Source organism: Euprymna scolopes, chromosome 5, assembly GCF_053919585.1.
Source record: "Euprymna scolopes isolate OS-2025 chromosome 5, ASM5391958v1, whole genome shotgun sequence".
Lineage (NCBI taxonomy): Eukaryota > Metazoa > Mollusca > Cephalopoda > Sepiida > Sepiolidae > Euprymna > Euprymna scolopes.
Window position 1 is genome coordinate 133,120,259 of NC_136486.1, and position 21,456 is coordinate 133,141,714.

Sequence of the window (21,456 nt, forward strand, 5' to 3'; positions counted from 1 at the left end):
CTTCCAAACTACGCCATACTTCATTTTTTTTATATAGTTTTCAAGGTTGAAAAACTATCGAGACTATATATATATATAAAATAATTCCAGTATATTTGTCTACAAACCTCTTGGAAAAATTTCTCCAAATCATCATTCACGTAATCGTTGTGGATAGAATCAGTGAATGCAACAGCAAATACACGCGATTGGAAATCTGGATTTTCGATTGCCTAATAGAAAAAAAAAAAAAAAAAAAGGGGGGAAATAAATCAGATTCTCTTCTCCATATTAATGATAATTAATGAGAAATCTGTCTTCTTTCACATCTACTTTCTATTATTATACTGAAGTTGAGTCAATCAACATTTATTTCTCTAAGGCATTTTCTTATGTATTTTTTTGTGATTAAAATATTGGTCAGTTTTTAGATTTGGTTACATTTGACAAAACTTCCATTTTAATTGCCCATCATTTGCAAATAACTCATCTCTTACTAACTTTATCATTTTCACCCTCTCTTAATGTATGTTGTCTGTTACTCTAGCTTTATCCAGTTGAAAGTTAAAAAAAAAAAAAAGTTAGAATAGTCCATTATAAATGAGAATATCACATGTAGTAATTCAATTTAACCTGTGGTTGAAGAGAAAGAAAGACAGTATAGTTAGCAAAGAAAAAGCTAATTTTGTCTATTTATCTGGTTCTGAAAATTCATTTCCCCCCTCGATTCCAATGATTTAAGCCAAACTCAATAGGTAACCCAATGAGTTACATTTTTCCTAGTGTTAGTATGCAGTTTAACAACAAAATTCTCCGTACACTCATGAATATTTCAATCATTTCTTAAAATTTTATCCTTGTATCATAATATATATATATATATATATATATATATACCTGAAAAAGTTTCATGATAAACAACTGATGATCTCTACAATAATATTAGAACTAGCATAAATCCTTGGAAGCAAACTAATGCAGTGATTGCAAGAGAAAAATAAATTTACAAGTAAAGGAATTTTTCAATGATAGACTGGTATTTTAAAAGTTTTTTTTTTTTTCTTTTTTCAGCTTTAAAAATTAAGACTCCCAAGAATATATTAAATTTACTTAATGAGAAAAAATAAACAATAGAAGAGGACAAAATTATTGATACACTATGATAAAAATTGAATATTTTTATTTTACAATATTAATAAGCAATAACATAGCCTCTCATCTTTATAACTTATAATCACTGTTGAATTTAATAAAAAAAAAAAAAATTTTTTTTTTTATTCAAGTTGAGAAAGTTTTCGCAGAATTTTTAATTTCAAAGGATGTATTTTCAAATAAGTTTTTATTATAATACCTTTACTTTATATTTTAAAGAGCATTTTTCTCTCTATCTAATCATTTAAATTGCAATCGTTTTAAACAATTTTGTCTTTTCAGAACGTTGACTACAAAATGGAAAAAAAGCAAATTCACATAATTTCTCTTATTTCAATTAAAGCTAGACCGAAAAGCTGCTGAAACAGCTTATGATATAAACGAAGCGTTTGGCCCAGGAACTACAATTTAATGCACAGCACAATGGTAGTTTAAGAAATTTTGTGGTGGCAATGAGAGTCTTGAAGATGACAAACGTAGTGGTCTGCCATTGGATGTTGACAACGATCAATTAAGAGCCTTAGTCGAAGACAATCCATGCAGAACTGTTTGAGAAATTGCTTCTGAGTTAGACATAACATTAAATTTGAAGATGACTGTTGTAACTTGCAAGGAAGCAGTTTCATGATAATGTGTTTTACAGATGGGAAGCCTTTGTAAAGAAGCTATGTCTGTGGAAATTCTGCTTAGTGCTAGATATATGGAGGGAGGAAGGAAAGATCTTTTCATGATAGTAATAAGAGGAGTTCTGTGTAAACGTTTTATGAGGTTTGTACGTTCATGAAAAAAGGTTGATATGCGATAAAACGAGTCAAAGCAATATAAGCATGTAAAAAGAAAATGTCTTTAGTAATATGAAATGCCCCCCCCTTTTAAAATCCCTTGTACATCGATGTAAATGATGAGAGAAGCTTGAATACTTACAGCTTTTACTGTAACGATTCCGCCATAACTGTGACTAACAAAGGCAACATGTTTGGCTCGAGCTTTCTGTACAAAATTTCTCCAAACATAAAGCATGTGCTGTGTAGGATTGCCATTTTCCTTTAAGACAAAAAAAAAAAAAAAATAAATATATATATATATATATATATTAAATAAATAAACTGATATTATGTTTCTGAATTTTTGAGATAAGGATTGGTTATTCATATTATTTGATTTATCAGACTACTGTTCTCATCTTGAGTGCTATTTTTAAGTTTCAGTCAATGCAACCTCTGACCTTTTTCAGGTGTATCTTGTCGAACTTGGGAATTTGGACAGAATTTTGAACGGAACCCTTCATTTACTTCATGAGGGTAGCATGCTCTCGTTCCGTCAGTCATGATTGGATAGAGATCTTTAGTAATTTGTAATTGTATTTTTCGGTCGCCCACGTTGAGAACTGCACCGTCAACCTTCAGGAGAAGGCCACTTTTACAATTGATTTTTCCAAGTACTCTTACCACTGCAGCACATATTCTTGCTGTTCCGTTCAAAATTCTGTCCAAATTCCCTGAGATCGGCAAGATACACCTGGAGAAGATCTGAGGTTACATCGACTAAAACGTAAAAACGACACTCAAGATAAGAACAGTAGTCTGCTGAATCCAAATAATACACACACTGATATTAATAAACTTTATGAATTCTGAAATTGATATTTCATTGTCAACCAGTGCCTGGTCAACACAGAAAAATGATTGGTCAAGTCTGATCCTTGGCTGGATTTTACATACAATATCTGGCAATGATTCGTCTCCACTTGGAATACGAGTCCCAAGTGTTCACCCGATTTGGCAAGGTATCCTCTGATTCTCTTGAGCATCTACAGCATCATGCCATCAGATATATATTACATATTTCCTGTCACAGCCCTGTTCCCTCTGGAGTATATGATCTGCTTGGATTAGATCTGTTGCCTACTTGCCGGAATGTAACAGTTATTTCTTTTGCTTACAGATAATTTCATGATTCTTACCCCGTCGCAATGCATAAATACCACCCTGTCTTGTGGCTGAACAGACCAAACCTGCGACGATATACTTTCACATTTAGACCCTTTGTATAATCACTGGCGTTAGCTCAGATGTACTGGCGATCTCCTTTTGCATTGTGCCTGCAGTGCTGAACATGCTGCCTCAGAATTGCACGAATGAATATGTATCACTGTCACATTTTCGAAGTTCTGTATTGGCTGACTATCGTGATGTTTCTAAGTTTTATGCATTAGCTAAGTAGCTTTTGTCTATTACTAACAGTTCTATGACCATGGCTTGATGAAAAAAAAAAAATATATAAATCTGAAATAGTCACTCATCTAAATACAGACCAATCTCATGAGAACCGGTCTATCAAAGTGATCACAGCTGAATTTAGAAATATTTAAGTAGGAAAAACTAATAGAAAAACTAATTTTACAATGTAGGAAAAAAAAAAGTATATTAACTTAAATTTTCCAAAAAGTTGATAAAATCATCATCTATTTTATAATCTTATTTCCCTTGGTCAGAAGTCTGATGCATTTCTGGCAATTCCAGTCTCAGGGCTGATTTAAAAAAAAAAAAATTTTGTTTTTTTTATAGAAATTGCTCCAGATAAGGCATGAAACCATTTAATGTTAGGAGCAAAAAAGAATGAGATGATTATTCTAAAGACAAAAGATGATGACATTAGTTTTGAAAAGTCCAAGCCTGTAGATAGGAGGAAAACAGTCAACAGGAAAAGAGAGTTCCACAAGTCTGCAGTTCTTGAAAACAAGTACAAAAAAATAAATACAGAAATAGTAACAAAATCAAGATTTTATTTATATTATGCTAAAATCTAGGAATCTAACATCTGCTATTAGTATTTTTATCTTAAAGAGGGCTCAGATAGATTGCCTCCTCATAAGTCAGTTTTTAATGTGGGGAGAAAAATGCTGCTTCCCAAAAAGAGGTACTAGATTGGGACAAAAATATTTGCTCCAGTCTACAAGAATTTTTCATTCACTTATCAAGGAGAGAAAAGTACAATGCAATATTAAAACAGATAAAACACTTTGCTCCTCACCAAAAGGCCAAGAGTATGTTCAAAAAATGCCTTCTTCAATTTATCTCTGATAATTAACAGAAATTTCACAACATAACAGATGTTAATTTCTGCTGCTTGTGTTAATAAGAGGAATGTCACAAAGAACAGTTTGGAGTGTAACCAAAAACTGACAAAGGGTCCTTATTTGTCTTCCCACAAAGGCAAAGTCAGATACAAGGTTGGATTTCAATATAAAGAAAATCCAACCTCCAATAAAAAATACTTTGGATTCTAAACAAAAATAAAAATTGTCTCAGTCTAAGATTTCTTCTTAGATGAGTGAGAAATAGAACAGATACTACACTTGGATTCCAGCCCAAATTAATGAGATTACTTTGGTCAAAAGCTTGTAAATTGCTAATATTTGATTTATTTAGTTTACTTATTCCTGATATTAAAGCTGCATTTTTAAATTATTTTACAAAGTTTAACTACAACAGAAATTTAATACATATTATTTGGATTTTTCGGATACTGTTCTCATCTTAAGTGTTATTCGCACAACATTTTGGTCAATGTAATTTTCGACCTTCTCCAGGTGCACCTTGTTAAACTTAGGAATCTGCATCTGCACAAAATTTTGAATGGAGCCCTTTATTCAATCCACACGGGTAACATGCTCATCTCAAAACTTCAGAAACTTAATAGAAGGAAATACACTTTATTCTTAAACATTATAAAAACATTTTCGCACATAAAATTTTACAGTTCTAAATCAACACTAGTTCCATCTCCTTCCCACTCTAGTCTGATTATTATCATTCTAGACATACTTACTCTAATCTTTTGTCCATCAACTGTATTGAGGTTTGTGTTAAGCACGAGGACCCCATAGCCCTCATCAACAGCTCTTTCGATAAAAGGAAGCTGTGAACCTGTTTCAAGGCAATCGTTGATAATCAATCTGAAACACAAGTAGAAGTAATAAGAAAATCAAATTTTTTGACTAAGCAAACAGCGACAATATCACATCTTGGAAAGAGGCTGAAAACAAGGAAGAGAACTTCAAATAATTCAAACTTGCAAGGTTTTGGAAAGCCATTCTTAACAAAGACACTGAAAAACTCAAATTAGCTTAAAAATGAGTTTCTTTATAAAAATACTACTTGATCAATTTATGTGAGTTTTGTAATAGGATTTTTTTGGTCATGGGTACATGCATCATACAGATTTTTTAAAAATTTTGTTTATTAATTTATGGTGAATACTAGACAAGCACCAAGAAGTATATAGTCCTGATGAGGTTATAAGGATGGTCTAAGCTTAAGAAACTCCTGTTCAAACCATACCATAATAACACTGACAAATTTCCTACACCAAAGCTTTCTCTCAACTGTCCAAAATTCGACTCTGCCCCCTTTTAATCTCTTTTTATTAAAGTCAGTTGGTCTCTACATATGCAAATTAGTTCCAACTATAAAAAAGAATCAGTTCTTGTCCGGAATTTAAAAAAACAAAAATAAAGAAAAAAAAAAATCTATGTACGTACCCGTGACAGAACGAAAGCACCATGTTCCAAAAATCATGGAAATTGATTAAGTAGCTTTATTTTTAACTAAGAAAATTAAATTTTAAAAGAGCAGAGTGATTATCTTGTCTGCCATTTTGAAAACAATCTAAAAAAAAAAAACAAAAAAAAAAAAAAAAAAAAAAAAAAAACGGAGTTAATTCAACAATAATTTAAACTTGTGAGATTTATGCTGTAATGCCTACAAATTCTCATTAATCGCTTAAAAATATTTTTTCATAAAAACAAAACTATTTGATGAATTTATGTAATTTTTTGGAATACATTTTTTTTGTTTTATTCTGGTTATGTACATCAAAGATTTTTCTTTATTTTTGTTTTTTTAATATAGTGGGGAATTTTAGACAAGAACCGAAATAGTCGCTATAAACACAAGTTCTTTTCCTCTTTGGAAATCGGTTGTCTTACATGTGGAGCATCTAATACGTTTTAAAGCTAGTAAATGTTTCTTTTCATCTCTATTGCTATATAAACATTATTGAAATTTGCTCAAATTTTGTGAATTTGTTCAATTTAATATACTTTCCAGGTAGTTTTTATGTACTTTCCCGATAGTTAATAATTAGAAGTAAAAAAACTATTGCTTACCCTAGTGTAGTTGGATGCTTAAGCGCATTTTAAACAAATTATTCTTACCTGCGTGCCCACTGACCAGCTTTTACCACTCCCGAACCATGAACAAGCAGAAGTAACTTTTCTTCATTTTCTAAGGCATCTTTTGTGTGGAATATAAAACTCTGCGGTTCAGAATCATTGCAGTCAATCTAACAAAAGACAAAAACTATTAGTCATTTTCAAGATGAGATGAAGATAGACAAAACACCAAAGTGGAAAGAGTTACACATGGCTTGATATGAAACTTATGCTTTTAAATAATATTACAAGTGTACCAGACATGATAATTAGAAGTTGGTTAAAGATTTTAACACAATAATTGAGTTACTTAAATCATTGACATCATAAGTCTGTTAAAAATTTTGACACTATAATTAAAAGTTGGCTAAAGGATTTGATGTAATGATTAAGTTAATTGAAGACCTTGACACGAGAATTAAAAGTTGGTTAAAAAACCGACAAAATAAGTAAAAGTTAGTTAAAAAAAAAATGGCACAATAAGTAAAGGTTGGTTAAAGACATTGATACGATAACTAAAAGTTTGTATTTTACAACAGAATAAAAGGAACGACTTACAGGTATGTGGATCTTTTCTAATCCAGCTTTCTCCAGAAGATTATAAACATGTTCTGTGATAATCTGTGATAAGAAAAAAAGAAACAATTTAAAAGTTGGAGAACAAAAATCGTTTGCAAAGATTGGTTAGCATAATTCAAATCAAAAGAATTTAATGAAAAAAAAATAATAATATTAGTATTTATATACATATTCCCAAATGTTAGTCAAACCATAAACTATTTTTTCTTTATTGGATGGAGAATCTCACATTGTGTTGCACTATCAACACATTGATTGAAAAATTGGAAATATGTTTGTATCTATAGCTCTGCGGACTGAGTTTACTGTGTTACCATGAAACTAGATATCAATGGAAGATTAAGCTAATATATAGTGTCAGTTGAAATAAAAATATTTTCTTCTACAAGTAATTGAGCTCTCTGGTTATTTCTCCGATAACACTGAATTACACACACACATACATATATTAGTCTTTCAAAAATTATCTGGCGAATATACCTGGTGAACCAAGTTCAAAAGAAATAGAGACAATTGCCCTCAAAAGAATGGTTAGAATCCTAAAAAGATTTCTCGGTTGGAATGACTGAAATAGTCTGAAATCTGGTAGAATGACTCATTCCCAGCAAAAATAAAATAAGAAAATTAAAACAAAGAGTCTTAAGATAGTTCTGATTTGAACTTTTTTAGATATCGAAATCAAAAAGATTGTGCCTATTTTCCAATGCCAAAAACGATTCTGTTAATTGTGTTTTTTTTTTTTTTTTTTTTTAAACTTAATTTTCCATTGCTGGTATTAATGATAAAAATGATAAATATTTATTGATTTTAAACTACCAGCAAAACTGAAAATCTATACATCACATCCCTACAATTGTATTTTTACACTTGTGAAAATATGTGGACATAGTTATATAGGTTTTTAAAGTAAATTGAAAATTTATTAAAAAAAAAAAAAAAAAAAAAAAAAAAAATACAAAAACAAAAAAAAAACAACAAAACTATTCTTATGTTAAGAATGGGTTTTGAAATAATCTTATTATCTCAGCATGGTTTGTAATATGCACATGTTACATGGATTTTTATAATGATGATGATCATTATCATCATCATAGTAATGATAATAATAATAATAATAATAATAGGTCAATATTTAGAGATTTTAAGATTTTGGAATTGGATTTGTATCAGAGGCAGAAACTTACCTCTCCCAGAGCTTCATAATGTTGTTGGTTGTATGAAGAATCATCACTTACATGAAACTCAAATGGTTTGTTTGTCTCGGTGTGGCGCAATTGACCCTCTGTCAGAAGAAAGAAATTATCAACACTTGTGAAATTTTTCTTATAGAGAACTATCTTTGAGCAACAGTCTCCATCAGTTAAGAATAAAATTCTGTTAAACCTGACCAAGCAAATGAAATATAAACAAAGAAATGCGATTCCTGTAAGGATTGCACCTAATGTGGGAATTCCCCCAACCTTTCTACCTTTGTGGAACCTTATAAGGAATTCCTAGATAAGAAAATATTTTACAATCTTATTTACAAAGATTCAAAAATATTTTCTTCATAATGCAAGCAATAGATTTCTTTATATAACCAATTTAGTTAAACAAAACAAAAAAAAACATTTTCTTTTTCAAATTTATTGATAATTTAAAAAAAAATAAAAAAATAAAATAAAATAAAAAATAAAATAAAAAAAACAATTTTTGTTTCCTGACAACTAGTAGCTGAGTCCTTTTTCGATTTTATTCATTATTATATACATGTACAACAAAATTTAGGTTTGAAAAACCCCTGAAAAATGTATTTACACATATGCAAACACATCATAATCCCTGTTAATTTATTAGTATTGCTTGAAGGAACTCTTGGCAAGCTCTTAAGGAATTTCAAAGTTTTGCAGAACCTTGGTTCGAAAATCCTAACTCGCCCGTCTATTTAATTTGCCCGACTTTGAAACATTAAATATTCGACATTTTGGGATTGCCGCATATTGCTTTCGTTTTTCGGTATAAAAAAAACGAGACTCAATTTGAATCCTTGGCCCACGGCCAGTTGTCTCTAGAAAGCAATGTAACGTTTGGTCAATGTCGGCTTACCATCGTCATATTAGACGGTTGCTTCCATTTCAAAACGACCCACTCCCCTAATAAACAGGGGAGCTGTTTTTCCCCAAAGTTAGGTAAAAACAAACAAACCGGGTTATTGACCCCATTAAAAACTGTCCCGCAGAAAATGTTAACTGCTGAATAGCTATTGCTTACATCGTCGTTGTCGTAATGCTCGCACAAAATGTTAACTCTACGACTTTCACTTGACGTCATTAAGTGCGGGCATCTGTCAATTCTCTTAAATAAATTCAAACATCATTTTGGCTGGCCGAGCGGTTAACGTGTCATGTGTTTTTCACATTTTATTTTCCAACTTCGCCTCAGGGCTTCGGGTTCGATCCTACCAACTTACCAAAACTTTTTTCTTTCACTTTCTTTTCTGCCTTTGCATCACGGGTTCAAGCCTGCCTGCTACTATCACTTTTTTTTTTTTTTTTTTTGCTCAACACACACCTCCAAACACCTGGGTATACAGGCTAGTCTATTATATAAAGGGCAATATGGACGCGAGCGTTTGTGTACGTCCACGAAAGGCTTTTTGCATCAGGGTTCTCGCATCGGTTAGGTTCTGCAAGAAGTTTTCGTATACTTCCCAGATAATAGTATCTGAGATTCGCAAACGGACATCGTCTATCTTTCTTTTGATAGAGTTAAAATTCTCACCGTGCTGTCGTCTCGGCTGTTTGTTTGTCTTTTTCGTATAAATAAAGTAAAACTATTACAACGTAACTGCCTGGCTTCCGGGCCAGGTAGTGCCTGTTCTGTAATTAGTTCTTGCTCAATGTAGGGGAAGCCCTTCATACTGAGATAATTACTATTTATTTGGATACTGCCAGAGTGCTCTCTTTTTGGGGGAGCTGGTTTTCCACCTCCACATTAAGAATGACCTTATGTCTAATTTGTTTTCGTAGGAGGTTTAAAAGCAATGCCATTTCTGCAAGTAATCTTTTGTTTTTAATTGACTACTATGTTTTTAATAGACTTCCGGTCACGTCATGGAGTAACAATAAGACATCAGATTTTCTTTAACTTTTTTTTCCGCCTTGCCTGCCTGCCTACTACCACTTTGTTTTGCTCAACAGACACACCCAAACACTCGGGCAACCCAGACTAGTCTATTATATAAAAAGCCAAATATGTGTGTATGTGTTTGTACGCCTGCCAAAAGCTTTTGACACACACACAATAGATCCTGAGACGAAATTGCTATTGTTATGAAGCTCCGTCTCTTGGATGACAAATATCCAAAAATTGGCGAAAAACATTAATTTCTTCACCCTCAACTGGGCAGTTTTTCACAAGTCGTCTCCTTTCGTTTGACTATCCTTAATTCCAACGCTTGCGACTTTCAGCTGCCTGCCTACTACTACCTTTAAAAAAATTTTTTTATAACACCTCTCTCCACTTGGGCTGCCTATTATTGTTTTGACCCCCACCTGGTTTCCTTACTACACCACCTCTCCACACCCGGGCAACACCAGGTACCCTCGCTAGTATGATATAAAGTCGAAATCATAGGCTTATTCTGCTTTTGGATGAAATTAAACTGTTACAGCTGCACTTATTGTACCACGCTGAAATAATAACAGTATTATTAGGAAGACATTCTTAACATGGGAATGGAAGGGTGAAATCATTCTTTACATGTGGAGGAGTGGGCGTTTCGTAAATAATCTGTACTATCACCTAACCCCAAAACAAACATAGTCAAGGAAGATATAAAAATGCATTGTACGTTTTTAATATTGTGTAAAGCATGTATCAAGAACGAATTGCTTAAGAAGACCAAATTCGCAAACTGCAACACATAATTTGGGAAAATATTTGCATTAATAATTGTCTACCAGATTGTGTTTCTTACTTTATGGGTATTTAACGAATTTCGACCTGATGGTTAAGTAAATATTCTTGGTTTTAATTTAAGTTCAGCATTTCGATTTTAGGATTCCACTATTGTACCAGAGAAGTGAATATATTGTTTATTTACACGACACTGCTTTCGATAGTATTAGTAGTAATAGTTGTAGAGTGTTAAGCATATGATAGCTAACCATAATGACGGACGGACGCACATAGAATATGTTGCTTTTTCTGTTGATGTATTTATCTCGCTGTCTATCCGTCAGTTTCTCTTTCTCTCTCTGTAGTTAAGTGTTATTGAGACATGCAGAATTTGTTGCAGTCTATCTCACTGTTCCTCTGTCTGTCTGTGTGTCTCTCTCTAGTGGAAGTGTTATTGGAAAGGTTACTGTAAAAAATGTATAAAATGAAAGGGATATCTAACAGCATAAATTTGCTGCTCTAATAAGAGCTGGCGGCCATATTGAATGCATCAAAGAAGAAATATGTACTGTTCGCTGAATGCAGAAAATGGGATGACAGAATATTTTTGGTCAGCCAATCAAATTATCAATACTAGCAGACATGATACAGGGAACGTTTATTAGCTGGCGAGGTAATGGGTGGTGCCATGAGTGGTGGAAGCACCTAACAGCGAAACGAAGTAATTACAACAGTGCACGAGAAGCATGTACTATGAAATAATATCTCCAGTGATGATTGGGGTATTGCAAGTAGAAAATTATTTGAGGGTAAGTTGTCTTTCCTTTGTGTGTAAAAGGCAAAGAAATGTTAAGTGTTAATTAATTTATTTTCTTTTGTCATCAATATAACTTCCAATATGAATTCATTTAAGGAAGCAAAGTATGTTTTCTTTATTTACTTCATAAGAATGTTGTAACTGGGAGAGTGAATTGGAGCGGAGAAAGTGTAGCAATTTACAAATTGTAATTTAACTATATGATTATTAAGTGCAAAACATATGAGATACATGCAGGTAGCATAACCATTTTGGGTTAATGTCTGGCCCAGTGTTTCATTTTTTGTCTTGTTTTATTATAGACTGAAATAATCGTTTCCATTTTATTAATATGGAAGAAGAGATTAAACTTCTACTCGATAATTTCTCTTAATTTTTACTGAGAATACTTATTATTGCTTAATATGTGAGTAGATAGATGAAGTTTTACCTGGAATACGATTTTCAGGTGCCAAAACTTTAAACAAGCAAATTATTTATCACTAGTAGAACCCATAGAAATTCCAAGGAACAAGAAATATATTTAATAAAATATTTTTCTGGATAGCAAAAAAAAAAAAAAATTGTTTTTTGACAGAAAAAAACAATAACGCACAACAAATGTGAGTTTATTAACAGTTCTATGAAAATAGTGTTTCATAGTGTTTTAAGTATAGAACTGACACAAAGGAGATAAATTAATAAGTACTAATACTCAAAAAGTAATATTGTGCTACATAGTGCAATATAAATAATAAAATCACTTTTCTCTTGGCAGAAAATGTTTGTCTTTGCTTTGCCCTGTTTCTTTAAAATGTTCCTTTTTTATGTAAGATTTCGCTAACTTCTTTCTTCGATGAAGAAACACTGCATGTCAAAATTACTATGAGTTCTTTTCTCACACCATTACAGCAATTATATATTCTTATATTTGAAAATGAGGCAACATCAAAGGAAGATCATTCTCATTCTTGTCCAGTGTTGCTGTGATGATGGTGTGGAGAGTCATAGTAATAAGTGATCACAGTTAGCATTTGCCCATTGTAGGAAAGCACTGACACTTGAACACAGGACCCTTCTGATACAAAATTAATATGTATGCAAATTTAAGCGCTGTCAGGAGTTTTTCTTGTTCAAGTGAGTTTGTTGTTAGTTTGGAGGGGAAGAAGAAAAGGAAGAAGAGTACTACTGCTACTTGGGGAAATAAGTTGTGGAAAGAGAAAAGACTTTTGTGCCAGTCAAATACAAGGAAAAAAAAAAAAAGAGACATTGAGAGTTGGTGCGGTGAATTGAAGGTTAAGAGTGGTTAGTGAGAAGGAGTTCCAATCTTTTTTTTCGGCTTTCAGTTGCCAGATTGGCCTTTTAAAAGGCCAGATTCTGTGAATTTGGCCTTTTTCAAAGCTGTTTGGCCTTCAAAAATTGTATTCAGTCTATGTTAAAGCACAACGTATGAACTAAGAAAGGAACAAACAGAATATTATATAGATACTTGTAATTTGTCTTATTGTCAGTATTTTGATTGGAGAAAAAAAATCAATGCCATGAGAGCAAGTATGTTAGTACCAATTCCCCCCCCCCCCAAAAAAAAAACATGAACAGAATTACACTTTCTATCTTTTAAATATATAACCATTTTAGGAGTTTCATTTCTTTATATGATCTTATATATAAACACAAAAGTTGCAAATGTTAGAAAAAACAATGACTTACTTTCATTAAATTCATATTTGAATTCTTCAAGTGTCTTTGGGAAAGTAACAGTTTCTTTTTTATTCTCACCTAAAGTGTAAATAAAAAACAAAGAAGGCACATATGAAGAGGCATAGTACAGCCACCCCTTAAAAAAAAGAAAAGAAAATCACCAAAAACAACAAATACATGTAATAATTACTTCTTGTTTAAAATTAAAATAGTTAAACTGTCAAAAAAGAAAAGGTACTTATATTATTTGGATTCTTTGGACTACTGTTCTCATTTTGAGCTATTTTCATGTCGATGTCACCTTTGACCTTCAGGTGTATCCAGTTGGACTCAAGAATCTTTCTGGAATTTGCATAGAATTTTGAACGAAACACTTTATTTAATCCACAAGAATAGTATGTTCTTGTTCCATCATCCATGACCGGGTAGAAGTCATAAGTAATTGCATTTTTGAGTGCTGCCCATATTAGAGATTGAACCTTCTATGAGATATTTATCAATGCTGCCGGGGTTTTTTTTTTTTTATTGCTTGAAGAGTTGTTTCCCTTTAGCAATTCCAAATTGTGCTTGTTTTCAGTGTTGTAGGGGCTTGGGTGGCTTGGAGTTGCCTCCCCTTGTCTGTTAAGTTATGACGTGTGCCTTGAGCATTGGATAACTTGAAATGTGTCCAACTGGACTTTAAAATGATGTCAGAGCGTAGAAACTTTAAAGCCACATTCATGTGCTTCATTAATTATAAACTATCTGATCACATCAGTATCACAGAGTTGCAAAAACTCCCTGGCATCAAATGTAATGTCTTGAGATTGTTTGGTCAAGTGAAGTGTTCCAATGTAGGCCAATACGAAGGCATAATACAAGAAAGCTGGTCAAAATGAAGACAAAAGAAAAAGTGGATAGACGTCTGTGAATAGATGCACATGAATAAAAACCAAGTGAACACTTTGTCTCAAGATTGTAGAGTTGGGAGAACAGTCAGCCATGTTAGTGCATACTCTGTAGCTAGAGGAGAAAATGTTTAATAAAAAAAAAAAAATGACTGGATAAACTGATAAAAATTGTAACTATTATGAATTGTCCATTTTTTTTCAGCAATGCTTCTTAACTTAAATATTACAAGCAAGATTAGAAGTTAAGAACATCTATTAAGTCTTTTTCATCCAATTTATATAAAAAAATATATTCTAGAAAATAACTGGAAATAATAGGAAAATAAAAGGACAGTTGCAGTGGCAAGTACAAGCAGAAGTTCCTGAATCTTTTTTTTTATATTCATTACTCAAAATCAAAAGTATGTAAACAAATGTTCAGATATGTTTAACATTCCCGTTACAGTTTATTTTTTATTATTAACCAACTGAGCAACATACATAGAATAATTGCTTATACTATCGCAAAATGAAGGCATAATTAAGCTTTGTAGCTAACTTGTGCTTGTGAAGAGATGCCCAGCAAATGGGTTGCGTGCTTTGGCGCTCATAGCAGTTTTGGTCTGGTCACAGTTGATGACTGACGTGGGTCTACCATCACCGGTTTTAAAATGCTCCTTCACAGTTGATAATAAAATAATTTTATTTTTATAAAAAAAGTCTTTTTTTGCCATTTTGTACAAGCATTCAACTTCAGCAAGAGGCTCCTGATATAAACGACAATGGAAATGTCAGGCGATTATAGCTGATGTCATATCGATCCTAGTGATCCATCGTTGATATTTCTATCGTCCATGTACTTATTGTTTGATAGTGCCTAACACCTGGGGAGCTGGTTACCATTCCCAGGACGTAACAACTGTTACAGAGACTTCCTCACAACATGGACAAACAAAGTAACTCTCTCCGCAAACGATTGTAGCACAGTACTTTCACATCAAATCATGGTATGTATTTGATATATTGATGAGAAAAAAAAAATCGATAAAAAAATGCTTGATAAACATTCACTAATATTTTTATATTATTAGTATTTTAGATAATCACATTATTTTAGACCTATGGGGAGAAATAAACCTGGTTTTTACTTTTCTATCCTTATGTCAAACTCATTCAAGTAGGTTAAACATTTTTGTTTGATCAGCTGTCATGTAGAGATGCATTTTACCTTCAGTTCCAATATTTTATGCCACCATATTGGTTTACATTCATGGTTTTTTTATGCATTGAATTGCATCGATAGAATAAGTTTCTTTATTTCTCCCTTAGTATGACTATAATGCTTCTCAGGTGCACAATATCATAAAAAACCTAGACACCTCAAAAGCATGTGGACCGGATCTCATCCCGGCTGTGCTATTAAAAAAATACTCCGCTGAGGTTGCTCCAGTCCTCTCCAAACTTTACAACAAATGCCTTAACGAATCTTGCTTTCCTGACTGCTGGAAAACTGCTTCTGTGGTACCAGTTTACAAGAATTCTGGAAAAAGAACCGACCTATTAAATTATCGCCCCGTTAGCCTCCTCCTGCTTTTTGCCAAAGTATTTGAGTCCATAATTAAGCAAGCTCTAGTCTATCACCTTACAGCTGCTAAACTTCTGACCGACCAACAATATGGATTTAGGCAAGCCCATTCTACAGCAGATATCCTAATTAATCTCTGAATGTATATACCATACACTGGACAAAGCAGGGAAGGGTAAAGTGGTAGCCCTAGATATATCTAAGGCTTTTAACAAGGTATGGCACGATAGTCTTCTCATGAAAATCAGATCCTATGGTATCACTGGACGAATACTTAACATAATTAAATTCTTCCTAAATAAGAGAAGAATCCAGGTTGTCCTCGATGGTCATGTATCTAAACAATATTATATGAATGCGGGTGTACTTCAGGGGGTCTATCCTTGGACCTTTATTATTCCTAATATTCATAAATGACCTTCCTGATAAAATTTTCTCTGAGATGGGTATATTTGCTGATGACACCATGCTCTATAATAGGCATGAAGGGAAAACAAATGAACACATATCTAAGGAAATGGCAGAAACACTAGAGGAAGACCTCCAATCTGTAGTGGAATGGGGACAAAATGGATGGTGACATTCAATGCTGCCAAGACTAAGCTTGTTTTCTTCAATAATTACAAGAAACCTTCTCAACCACCAATAGCTAAAGATACATTACCTCAAAGGACTTCTTTCAAATTCCTCGGTTTAACATTCACAGGGAACATGAGTTGGAACAGATACATTGAGAGCATTACCAGGGCCGCTGCGAGGAAGGTGGGCTCTCTCTATTGTGCTAGAAAGTTACTTACCCCTGAAAGTATCCTGTACCTCTACAAGGTCACCATTCGCCATGTATTGAGTATTGTTGTCAGATTTGAGGTGATGCATCTGCTACTAGTTTCTCGCTCCTGGACAGGGTTCAAAAGAGAGTTGCCAACCTGACAGGTCCTGAACTGTCATCTAAACTTTGACCTCTATCCCATCGACGAAATGTTGCATCTCTCTGCCTGTTCTACAAGTATTTTAATGGTAGATGTTCTGACGAACTACAAGCCCTTTGTCTAATGTGAGATTCAAACCGATGAAGGCATAAAAGATTGAAACTGAAGGCAAACGTGTTATTCAATCAAACAAAAACATTTTATCTTTTTAACTTAAATGCACTCAGCATAGAGAATTTTTTTTTTAACCTTTCTGCATAGATCTAAAATATTTTGTCTAAAATAAACATAAAATAAAACATTCTTATTAAAGTAAACAAGTGAAGCATGCATGGTTCCTTGTGAGTGCACAGTGAACGAGGCATAAAAAAATGACTAAGTTCAGCATTTTCCCCCTCCTCCCAATTGGCTCCAAAAGTTCCCATGGGATGTCAAGTGAAAATGAACAAACGGTGCAGTTTTAGGCCTTTACACATATAAATTTGTTCTGCACCATGCAAAAAAAGAAATGACTAAGTCCATCATTTGACACCCCCCCCCCAAAAAAAAATTAGCCCCAAAAGTTCCCAAGGCCTTAACATATTTAAATTTGAGTTCAGCACTATGCAAAACTGCTAAATAGACATACACAGAAAATTTTGAACAAATATGGTAAAACAGTCCCAAAAACGGAGTGTTTTTTATTAGCCCTAAAAGAGCCCCTGGGCCACACCCAAAAGTTATCGTGAAGCATAGACAAACAAAATTATATAGAAATCAGTTAGTTAAAACTTTTCAGAAAGTTTTATAAAAATCCAAGGCATCAGTTTTTTTTAATAAGCACAAAAGTGTCAATTTTAGCCATTTTAACCTGAAAGGCACCCCTAGGGGGGCAACTGGAGTTTTCTCAGAAAATCCGTTCTGTTACGTTTTTACTTATTGTGTTTAATGTTTGTGCAAAATTTTAAAAAAATTCCAAGGCGTATTTATTGAGAAAAGTACGAACGGATGAACGGACAAGGGTGAATTTACAGGTCCACCCTTCTTTTGTTGGGGGGACTAAAAATATATTAGTGAACATTTATCAAATATTTTTTTTATCCATTAAAAAAAGATGTTTTCAAAGTCAACTATATATAAAATATATAAAATGATTTGACGTGAAACATACAAGCAATTATAAGTATATGGTTCAGTCAGCTAAAAGGGAATGCAAAATATCTTGAAACATTTATTTCTGATGTTATTTTTATGTACTTTTACTTTTGATTAATTAAATTAATTTTAAAAGTGGTTAAGGAATTTCGTACGAAGATGCAGCCTCCAAATGTGTGGTTAGTTAGGATCTTACATCAACCATTTAACTATGATGCTGCGATATACATACAGACAACTCAAGTCACAGGAACTACCACTATGTTTCTGAAGTTTTGAAATGATTATTGGTTATTCATATTATTTGGATGTTTCGGACTATTGTTCTCATGGCTGACAAAATGAGAGCATGCTACCCCTGTGAAGTAAATAAAGGATTCTGTTCGAGATTCCGTCCAAATTCCCAAGTTTGACAGAAACATTCTCGAGTTCAACAAAACACACCTGAATAAGGTTGGAGGTTACATAAACTGAAACGTGAAAATTATGCTCAAAATGAGAACAGTAGTCTGAAGAATCCAAATAATACGAATACCAATATTTGTCTTTGATTTCATTCAAAATTTGATAAACTGTTGACATCTGTTAAGATACCCCCCCACCCTGCATAACTATATATTTGTTGATGTATGGTTAATTTGATAATGGAATAAGGAGTGTGATGAGGCCTTTGTTGAGACACCAATTGTAAGAGATTTATGTTCTTATTTTTTTTAAGCCAGTGTTTTTTATAAATCAGTGTTTGCTTAAGAAAAAACCCCCAACTTTTTCTGAATTAAAACAAAAAAATAAAAGCAAAATTTCACTTTTTCTATAATTAAAAAAACAAAATAACAACAAAAAAATTGATGTCTCACAAGAAAAAAATAACATAATACAAGGGTTTTATATGTAAGACATGAAAAAAAACTGGAATCTTAGGAAAATCTCCATCATTCCAGTAATTATAGAAGCAACCAGGCTAAAGAAAAAGAATTTCAAAAGCTATCTAGCAACTATACCCAGTGAACCAAGTTCAAGAGATACAAACAATTGCACTTAAAGAGACGATTAGAATCTTGAGGTCTCTTAAGTTGGAATGCATGAGATAGTGAATGTCTGACATCTTGTAGGATGCCCACCCCGCCACCCCAGCTAGAACAAAAGAAAATTAAAAAAAATACATATCTATACATACTCATATAGACAGAATACTTATATATATATATATATATATATATATATATATATATACACACACAAACACACACTATATGTATACACACTCGTGTGTGTGTGTCTTCATTTAGCAATATGTAATCAAAAAGAGATTGAATTTTTACAAAAATATTGGAAAAAGAAAGAAAAATAAAGCGAAAATGAATTAGAAATTCTTTTACAAATCAAAACAAAATATTGAAGATGACCAATCAGACATACCTAACTCCATTGATTGAATTGTTACACTCAAGACCTCCATTGTAACAATCTCCTTTTCTTGTATACACAAAAAGCAAAAAAAAAACAAAACAAACAAACAAAAAAACTTTAAAACAAAAAACAAAATGCAAGCTTGTATTTGGTTTCTGGGACTGACAAAGCAGTAACTATTTTTTTTATGAGCTTATTAATCTTAATTTGGATTTTGTATGATTTCTGTGACCGAGATGAGAGGAAAATAAAAAGATTGCGAAAGCATGCCAATTGTTCAGTTCAGCCGGCGCTGTTTGTCGAGTGTCTGTGCCAGAATTTTACAGCAGTATAGAATCCACTCCCTTGTTAAATAATGCAGAGCATGGGACAGCTGTAAACGGGTTGGGACAGCGCTCAATAACAAAATGAACACACAACATTTCTAAATTGATAGACATATTAATAATTAATGAAACCTTGGCAATGCTATTTACAATGTTACTTCGGGAGTTATAAAACAGGATACAACAGAAGATTGAATCTTGCAATGACGATCAGAGCTGTAGGTGGGGTAGGGGGTTGCTAGTTTGAACGCTCAACTTCAATTTTAGAAATTTAAAAAAAATCTCTGATTTTGGTTTAAGGATTGGTTTTGTTTGATTTAGTTGTCTTATTTTCTGGCATATCAACCCTTTTTGGGTTATTTGATACCCAATTTAGTAATTTTAGAAAAAAATTTTATGTTTCAAGTTGTTTATATTTTCCAAGATTTATTCATATCACGTTTTTGAATTTTTGAAATGAGGATTGGTTATTCGTATTATTTGGACAATTGTTGTCATCTTGTGTTATTTTGACATTTTGGTTGATGTAACCTCAGACCTTCTTCAGGTGTATCTTGTCAAACTCAGAAATGTTTCTGTCAAACTTGGGAATTTGGACAGAATTTTGAACCAAGCCTTTTTATTTTACAGGGGTAGCATGCTCTTGTTCTGTCAGTCATGACTAAATAAGGACCCAAAGTAATTGCAATCGTATTTTTTGGTCACCCAAATTGAGAATTGAACCTTCAACCTTCAGGAGAAGGTCACTTTTACAATTGATTTTTCCAAGTACTCTAACCACTGCGCCACGAGTACAAATTTATTCATGATGTTTTTGGTTGTTTTGTAGAGAAAAATTTATTTTTAGCTTTGCAAAACTTGATAGTTATAAATTCCTTAGCAAAATGTTCCCTAAAATGGAGAGGTGCTTTTTCTTTGAAATCTGAAATACTGCAGGCTTAAAAAAAAAAAAAAAGTCCTGAAATCCTGTATGTGAGGAATCTACCTAAAAAAAAAAAATTCCTACATGGGACCTTATGAAGGATTTAGGGCAATTACATGTGCTATTAGAAAAGCATCTGAACGCATGTATTCATTTAAACAATAGTTGCTTTTACAACATCCACTTCCTGCAAGGGTGCCTAAGTGTACAGCAAAGTCCTGTATAAAGTGCAGGTATCTTTGCTAGTATATATATATATATATATACTAGCAAAGATACCTGCATACATTTTATTATATCTATAAAAATAATTTATAAAATTCTGAGGAAAGGTTGACTTTTATAAAAAGAAAAAATGAGAAAGACGTTTGCGGTAACTAAAAATTTGTAAAAATCTGTTATTGGTAGTCTGACTGTTTGACAGATCTTGCTTGCTAGGACTTCAAACATGACGTGATTTTTCAGTGCAAGGGTCTGAATCTATATTTACATAGGTCACAGTTGTATAAACTTTCACAAATGAACACTTCAGATTAAAAATAACTTTTCTAGTAAACTTATAGTTAGATAAATGTTTTGTTATTTAATGATATTTTCTTTATTTTTTTTATTATTAACGAAACACTATTCATGTTAAGTTAGCACTTGCTAGCTGGTGACCCTAATATTCCTCAAGGTTCTTCATTTTCTTCCTTTGCTATGCTCTAACATTTATAAAAAAATTATATTAATTGTCAATTGGGTTTGGGCAATATCCGAAGATACTATCATTATTCAAAATAATTTAAATTTGTTTTAAAATACATTTTAAAATAAATAAGGTTTTTTTTTTTAATCAATTCATAAAAAAGTTTTAAACATTGACTTTTTTTTATATATATTTTAGATTAGCAGGGTTACTCAATTTTGCCCAGAACAAAAGTATAATATATTTCTATTTAAACTCCTACCCCTCTCTCTATCCATCTGTCTTTCTCCCC

The 21,456-nt window shown here is 32.5% G+C and overlaps 1 protein-coding gene across 4 annotated transcripts in view; it reads right to left on the reverse strand.

Moving 5' to 3' along the window:
* Positions 1 to 21,456, reverse strand: part of LOC145276977 (cotranscriptional regulator ARB2A homolog) — an 82,886-nt gene that overhangs the window by 18,628 nt on the left and 42,802 nt on the right. For 3 of the 4 annotated variants that reach the window (XM_080128543.1, XM_080128542.1, XM_080128541.1), the window contains exons 3-9: positions 13,311 to 13,379; positions 8,110 to 8,207; positions 6,905 to 6,967; positions 6,350 to 6,477; positions 4,963 to 5,089; positions 2,056 to 2,175; positions 108 to 212 (exon numbers count right to left, since the gene is read on the reverse strand). In XM_080128543.1, coding sequence (XP_079984669.1) covers positions 108 to 212; positions 2,056 to 2,175; positions 4,963 to 5,089; positions 6,350 to 6,477; positions 6,905 to 6,967; positions 8,110 to 8,207; positions 13,311 to 13,379 — 710 coding nt within the window. Of the gene's footprint in view, positions 1 to 107; positions 213 to 2,055; positions 2,176 to 4,962; positions 5,090 to 6,349; positions 6,478 to 6,904; positions 6,968 to 8,109; positions 8,208 to 13,310; positions 13,380 to 19,237; positions 19,308 to 21,456 lie in introns of those variants that run through there. The other variant, XM_080128544.1, reaches the window with a different exon arrangement.